The sequence below is a fragment of the Apium graveolens genome, unplaced genomic scaffold, assembly GCF_009905375.1.
Source record: "Apium graveolens cultivar Ventura unplaced genomic scaffold, ASM990537v1 ctg4305, whole genome shotgun sequence".
Lineage (NCBI taxonomy): Eukaryota > Viridiplantae > Streptophyta > Magnoliopsida > Apiales > Apiaceae > Apium > Apium graveolens.
The window spans coordinates 100,164-107,611 of NW_027418483.1; the positions used below are offsets into that span (position 1 = coordinate 100,164).

Genomic DNA, 7,448 nt, shown 5'->3' on the forward strand with positions numbered 1-7,448 from the left:
CCTCCTGAGCTAGAGTCTACCGCTTAAATGCGGTTTAGCTTTGTTCACGTAATTTGCAGACTATTGCGTGAGCCCGTAGGGTTTACCTAGTGCTCACTCGAAGGGTAGCGGCTGCGAATTATCTACCATAAAAAAAATCTTAAGCACAACTCAACGCGCTCTGGTAATTTCTCCATTCACTGACCAACGCTACAGATCTTGATTCCGGCCGCGAAATTCAAATTTTTGCTAATCAAATTCCTCGGTTAACATATATATTTAGAAATTAATCAAACGCGTCACTTTACCCGCTTTTTCTTCTTTTTCAATCATAGAACTACACTATTTTCTTACCGTATACAATTGAAACGATGGGGTATATCTTTGTTCTTATACAATTACACACGTCATTCAGGATAACCATACAAACTTATAAATTGTTTGCATAGAAGTGCGTGACATAATTTATCAACAGAAGAGTACAAAAGCTAGTGTACACTGTACTTTACATGTATGTGTGATTGTGTGTGTATATTTTAAGAATATTGTCCTAACCAAAAGGTGCATGTCATCATCTTCTCTTCTCTTTCTGTACAAATAAATAATTTTAATATTATTACAATACAGTTAGTGCTTATAATCGCTCATTCATCCCAACAATTTCATTTTTGTATTATCTATCAGGTAATTTTTGGTTTCTTTCTTTCTTTTGATATTTGATATTTGATATTTGATGCTAATATTTATTTTAATTGCATGATTGTTGCTGTTCTTTAATGTGGATTGCATTGTATTGTAGTTTTATTGGATTGTTATTGGATGTTCTTGTTTGTTATGTGTAAAGATTTCAACTTTTTTGTGTTTGTGATACTTATCTTTCTTTAATTGCATGATTCTTGATGTTCTTTAATGTGGATTGTATTGTAGTTTTATTGGAATATTACTTGATAATCTTGTTTGTTATGTGTACAGAATTGATCTTTATTGTTTTCTGTATAATGGGTTTTTAGATTAATCAGATTTCTAGCTTCTAAGTCTTGGTTTCTTGAAGTGTTTCTCTTGGAATGATGGTTGTATTTGAATTTTGGTAATGCTCTGTTTGGCTTCTGTAAGAATATGTAGTTTTTTAAAACCATTTTTCGCCTTTTCTTGGCTGGTATTGCTGATTAGTCTGTGCTAGAGTTTGGAAATATTCTTTTTAAGAAGTTTATGTATAGACTTAGATTCACATACCTTCTTCATACATGATTCAAATTCCTGACCTTTTGTGTCCCAACGAAGAGAAGAGGGTCTGGCTTTTCTTGGGTAATTTTCTTTGTTAGTTTGGTGAATTGGGTAACCTTTGATAGTTATAAGACCAATTGAATTAGCCAAGTTATGGTATCTTTCCCTTTTTTCAAGAAAAAGATCGTTGTGTGGTGCTAGGTAGTACCATAGTATTGGAGTCCATTTAGATGCCCAAGTATCGTAGTAATATTAATGTTTTATTACAATCAACCTGGTGATCAAAATGACTAGTGTGTTATAAGTCTTGGTTGGTACTAATTGATTAATTTAAGCATTGTTACATGAGGCTGTTAGGATTTTAGGCCATTTGTAAGAAGTTTTAAGCTTACTATATATTTCCATTTTAATTTTCGGCGCTTTCCCAGTTTGCTGACTGTGAAGACATGTGGATTTTCATATTTTGATGTTTGATTTTTTTTCAGGTAACTTACATGGCAAACATTGGGAAGAGGGCGATTCATTATTTGCACAAATTAAATGCTGCAAACATCCCAATTGATTTAATAGAGAAAGGCCAGAACCGTGTTATAGATGCATCCCTCACTCTAATTCGTGAGAGAGCAAAACTTAAGGTTTATATTAACTTCTACAAGTATACTTTTTTCAATGGTTGTTGACATCTGCGGTATTATTTGCTCATAAAAGACTATGTCAATCATCCTCCATTTAAGTATGAAGCCCTGTTGAAGCCATTTTAGGCCCTTAAGTTCAGCTTCTTTTATGATGGAGTATTCTCAGTGGATAAGAACATCTGGACAATCACCATTTTTTATGTTTCCCTTTTTGTTTATTTGGTATGTGAGAATCTATATAGTGTTGGCCTTCCGATTGCTTATCCAGTGACTTGTAATGAAGAGTGATACCTCTACTAGCAGGTTCGATGCAGATGTTTCATTCCTCTAGTGTTTTCCCTTTTGCAAGTTTGTCAGCAACACAACTGCGTTAGTTTCTACTACATACAGCAACTACTTAAGAGCTAGGAGTGATTGATCTTTTTTTCGCAATATTTATGCTTAGATAAAATTTTCTTTCTCACTGCTAGTGGCAGAGCTATTTGAGAGGCAAGCATACTTAGTATCCTAATTCTGACAATATGTAACATTAAACTTAATTTTTTTTCTTCATACCCCTGTCCACTACAGTCTCTCTATTTCTGTCAACTACATTGTAGTACCTTAAGAAAAATCTATGCCCTAAACTCTTCTGTTTGTACCGGCTTCCTTAAGTTAATGAACAGACATGTATGCTAGCAAAGACCCTATCCTGGCCCTCCAGCAGTCCAAGTATATTTTACTGTTCAATTTAATATCTACGTTACTTTTCAGGTCACAAGCTTTTTGGAGTTATACTTTTAAATCATCATTATTTGCCTATTATAAATAATCATTCTGTATAACTAGTACTTACCTCTGGATACAGAATTGAAAGCACCAACTTATAACTGTTCTTTTGCTCTTTTCACTCGTATCCGCTGAGAAGAATTTGCAAAATACTGAAATATAGAAGTATTTTTTATTGCAAGTTGTTCATGTGTTGATATGCCATATCTTTGTATCATCATGATTAATGATTATGTACCAATTCTAAGAACATTAAATCTAAATCACCGTTACAAGTAAATTAGACAGGCTACTAGAGGTTATTATGTTTTCTGCACTGGACATTATGATCTAAAGTTCTAACAGTTACATGCTATATTCTTTTTAAAAAGGGTGAGCTTGTTCGGGCTTTAGGAGGTGCTGTAGCATCTTCATCTCTTCTTGGGATTCCTCTGGGACATAACTCGTCGTTTCTCCAAGGGCCAGCTTTTGCTCCTCCAAGAATAAGAGAGGCCATTTGGGATGGAAGCACAAACTCCACAACTGAAGAAGGTTTGATATGCATAGGCTAATAAGTTCTGATAAAATGCAGTTAAAAGTTAAAAGTCACTGCTCTTAGTATACATCCTGATGTAATATCATATAAATTTTCAGTTCACTACAGTAGAAAGTGCTATACATATATTTTTACAAATTGTTCTAAAGAGTTCCAGTATTTTTTCTACTTTCCCTTGGAATAATTTTGTACACAGCCCCACTTCAAATTGAAAATCATACTGCGTATATTCTACTGGCACTTTTAAAGCAGATTTTCGTTTCTCCAGTGTTTTCTATTTGCAAGTTTATATGTTTGGTCTAGGTTTCTACTACATACCGCAACCATTTGAGAGCAAAGATGTGATCTGTCTCCTGAGCATTCAATGTTTATGCTTTTCTAAAATTTTCTCCTGTCATACTGAGTATATTCTACCGGCATGTTTAAAGCCGATGCTCCATTTCTGTAGTGTTTTTTCTTTTGCTATTGTATATGTCTGGCCTAAGTTTCTACTGCATACAGCAATGAGAGTAAAGATGTGATCTGTCATCCAAAAATTTAATGTTTATGCTTAAATAAAGTTTTCTCCTGTCACTTCCATTTACAGAGTAGCTTAAGAAAAAATTTCTCCTCCAACTCTACAACTGAAGAAGGCATGATAGGCTCAGGGTATAAGTAGTCATAAATGCGCTTGAAAGGCATTGCTATGAATTAACATACTCATTTACTACCATAGGATATACATACAGCCGAGGCATCTTGAGTTGTGTCTTCATGCCTGATAATATCTTGTGACAAGTGAAGCCCCATTTTCCTTAACCTGCGGTGTAAAGTCCATGTTCCTGTACATCTTGATATGCTTGTCAGTGGTCATTTGACACAATATAGCTTAATGCAGGAAAAGAACTAGAAGATCCTAGAGTATTAACAGATGTCGGGGATGTTCCTGTACAAGAGCTACGAGATTGTGGTATAAATGATGACAAATTGATGAACATTATAAGCGAGTCTGTAAAGCTGGTGATGGAAGAAGTAAGCCAAACTTGTATACTAGTGTAATTTTTCAACTGAAATAAAATCTGTTTACAACATTCTGTACAATGTTTAGCTGTTTTTCCTTCTTTTTTTTTATGAAAAGTGACTCACTCTTTTTTCACTCTTAAGGATCCGCTGCGCCCTTTGGTTTTAGGAGGTGATCACTCTATATCATATCCTGTTGTAAGAGCTGTATCTGAAAAGCTCGGAGGGCCTGTGGATATTCTTCACCTTGATGCTCATCCTGATATCTATCACGCATTTGAAGGAAACAAGTATTCCCATGCATCTTCCTTTGCCCGAATTATGGAGGGCGGCTATGCTAGGCGGCTTTTGCAAGTAATATTTAACTTATTGTATATATTGCATCTAACTATTCTTCAACTTTGCATAACCTGCAACTAAATCCATAAAAAAGTGAAAATCATTTGAATCTCTACGAACCTAAAGCAAACCCAAGGAAAGTAGCTGATGTCACTGTATTTGACTATCAGGTTGGTATTAGATCGATAACAAGTGAAGGTCGTGAACAAGGGAAAAAGTTTGGCGTGGAGCAATATGAAATGCGAACATTTTCAAGAGATCGCAGCTTTCTTGAAAATTTGGTCCGTCTCTTACCCACCTTCCCTCTACCCTTCACCCTCCACACACACACACACGAACCAAGTCTGTGCTCGTGTGAAAATAGGTCTTTATGCTCTAAAAATTGGCAATTCTTTTGACACCTTGTAAAGCTTAACAATTGGTGTTTTCTTTTGGCAGAAACTTGGGGAAGGTGTAAAGGGTGTGTATATTTCAGTGGATGTGGACTGTCTAGATCCTGCATTTGCTCCGGGTGTCTCTCACATAGAGCCAGGAGGTCTGTCCTTCAGAGATGTTCTAAATATTCTACACAATCTTCAAGCTGATGTTGTTGGTGCAGACGTGGTTGAATTTAACCCCCAACGCGACACTGTTGATGGGATGACAGCAATGGTTGCTGCAAAGTTGGTTAGGGAGTTGACTGCAAAAATATCAAAATGAGCAATACTCAGCACATCTAATTAACCACTTCAAGACCTAAATGGTACTTTCTCCTGTGTCAACTATGGTTCCATCGCGTACCTGTTTGGCTAAGCTTGCTTTGACTTGCTAGTCAAAATTCATCACCATAACTTGGCCAAACGGGCTCTGATTTAATAGTTTCACCAAATGAACATTCTTGCCCTGCAGTCAATTGCCACGGCTTTTAAAGCATAATAGTATATGTATAATTTAGGCAAATTATTGTTTGAACTTTGACGTACTGTTATTCTGTAACCATTTAGTGGCTTCAGTATTGATATTTCACAAAATTCTATTTCTGGATACTGAGTTCTCGTATTTGTCATACTCATACTGATATATTGTTAGGTTTTAGAAAAATCTGTCTAGAATGTCTGAAATGACGAGATCATATATCTGTGACTCACATCCAACATCTTCTGTATCCTATCTGATTGTTTCAGCATTGCAACTGCATTCGGTTACATTGGGAAATGGTATTTGGTTCAGAAAAGCTAAGCGTCTCTCAAGATGTGATATCCATTCGCGGATAGTTACTGAAGCAACAACAAACTCTGCTTGTTCAGGTAGTACTCTATACTCTATAGCCAGTACTAGAGTTCTGCATAATTATGATGATTAACATCATGTTGCGCGTTGAGCATAGACGTTTTCACTATTCACACATTGCTCATTGTAAGATTTGTAACAGATAGATGATCATATATGACTGTTAAATTTTGTTAAATGAGCATATTGTAATTTGTAAGTGACAAGAGGCTGCTTAGTACAATATTTGATGCATTTGTCATGTATGGACAGTTGTTTAAAGTACTTGACGAGGTTGCTTAGGTTGGATTATTTGACTAACCATTAAATTATATGATTTTCTGACTACATTGATGCAATAATCAGACATTATTATTTGTTAAATATATGATCCAATTGGGGCCTTCCTCTAACACCTTAAGGTTTTAGATGAGCTGGTTATCCAACATATCTAACGCTCACAATTTAATGTGAACACTAAAGGTAATTAATGTCCCAAAATGGGCGCCGGTGTTCCACCCTTCGACATATCTAACGCTCTTGAAATATAGATCTGACGGTTGTAGTGACGGTTGTAGTAGTATGTTAGATAAAGTTTTGCCCGGGAACACGACCCTTTTTTATATCTGCGGAAAAGCCAATATTCAGCCTAGGCCAATCCGAACGATGGCGGCTTAATAGCATTGACTTTCTTTTTATTTAAAAAACATAATCATAATTTTCGCTTTAAAAAATTGTTCATTACTTTTTATTTATTTATGGATTTTGGTAAGATAAGCAATGGTCGTTTAAAATATCAAATGCTATTTTTTCTTAAAACGAATATACTAGAATGACTCGGCTTCCAACAACATTGGTCTTTTTTTTTGTCAAATTTATAGCAGGATTTCATTAATAACAGAAAAAAAACTCAATCGGGACAAATCCCCAATTGATCATTCAACCAGGTTGAAAAATAAATAGACGAATTAAATAATTAGCCTCTGTTTACAAAAACTTTTCATAAAAAAGGGTTTTGTTTTAAAAGTTAAATAAGTTGTTTGATTTTTTTTAGAAAATGTCTCCTAGAAGAAATACCCGGTCTATCAACCAGAATAAAGAAACCAACAACAACACCCAAGACAACAATAACCAGAATGTCAATTTAGGTCCCATAGATCCAACGGTAGCTCAGATTCTTCAGATCTTTACTCAACAAACAGTCCCCGTGACTCAATAATAGCAGAGGCAGACCAATCCTCAGGTAACTTTAAGACTTTCCACGCAGTGAATCCCCCGGAATTTAAAGGTTCTGTACATCCCATTGAGGCAAGAGAAAAAAATATTATAGAAAAATTCATAGAATTGGAGGAAATCCTTCTTTTTTGTTTTCGGATTGCTTAACTGACTGAATAAAAATATTCTGAAAATTAAAAATGAAGATAATAGTTTCTCGAGTGATCCAACCTGCATCTCTTTCAGTAGTTTCACAATTGACTCTCACATTAATTATATGGATAGTACAATGTTCAGAGGACTCAGTTGCAAAAACTGAGAAGGGTCTTCGTGTCATGAACAAAAATATTTTGTGAGAGGTGAGCACATGCGATTTTTACTACCGTTCCAAAAGTACCCCAACTATCTACCTGTCGTACAACAGCTATAAACCTACCGAAAATGTTGTTGATGCGAGATATTCAGATCTCCCAATACACCGTAAAATCCATTTTCAACACATCGCA

At 35.3% G+C, this 7,448-nt stretch overlaps 1 protein-coding gene across 3 annotated transcripts; it reads left to right on the forward strand.

Moving 5' to 3' along the window:
* The first annotated feature begins 427 nt into the window (after positions 1-427).
* On the forward strand, positions 428-6,012 carry LOC141701707 (arginase 1, mitochondrial). 3 transcript variants are annotated; one of them, XM_074505340.1, is made up of 8 exons: positions 533-663; positions 1,689-1,838; positions 2,978-3,137; positions 4,019-4,152; positions 4,285-4,494; positions 4,650-4,760; positions 4,918-5,221; positions 5,643-6,012. In XM_074505340.1, the coding sequence occupies exons 2-7, from the start codon at positions 1,698-1,700 to the stop codon at positions 5,176-5,178; spliced, it is 1,017 nt and encodes a 338-aa protein (XP_074361441.1). In that variant the 5' UTR covers positions 533-663; positions 1,689-1,697; the 3' UTR covers positions 5,179-5,221; positions 5,643-6,012. The 3 variants fall into 3 exon arrangements, with proteins under 3 accessions (XP_074361442.1, XP_074361441.1, XP_074361440.1); XM_074505341.1 differs by lacking the exon at positions 5,643-6,012 and having other exon boundaries at positions 428-540; positions 4,918-5,592; XM_074505339.1 differs by lacking the exon at positions 5,643-6,012 and having other exon boundaries at positions 4,918-5,592.
* Positions 6,013-7,448: the final 1,436 nt, after the last annotated feature.

Excerpts from the sequence above, each read along its gene's own strand:
- LOC141701707 (XM_074505341.1), top strand. The coding sequence starts at position 1,698 with ATGGCAAACATTGGGAAGAGGGCGATTCATTATTTGCACAAATTAAAT. Across the intron at positions 3,138-4,018 it reads AAACTCCACAACTGAAGAAG|GAAAAGAACTAGAAGATCCT; the intron begins GTTTGATATGCA and ends AGCTTAATGCAG. Across the intron at positions 4,495-4,649 it reads ATGCTAGGCGGCTTTTGCAA|GTTGGTATTAGATCGATAAC; the intron begins GTAATATTTAAC and ends TTTGACTATCAG.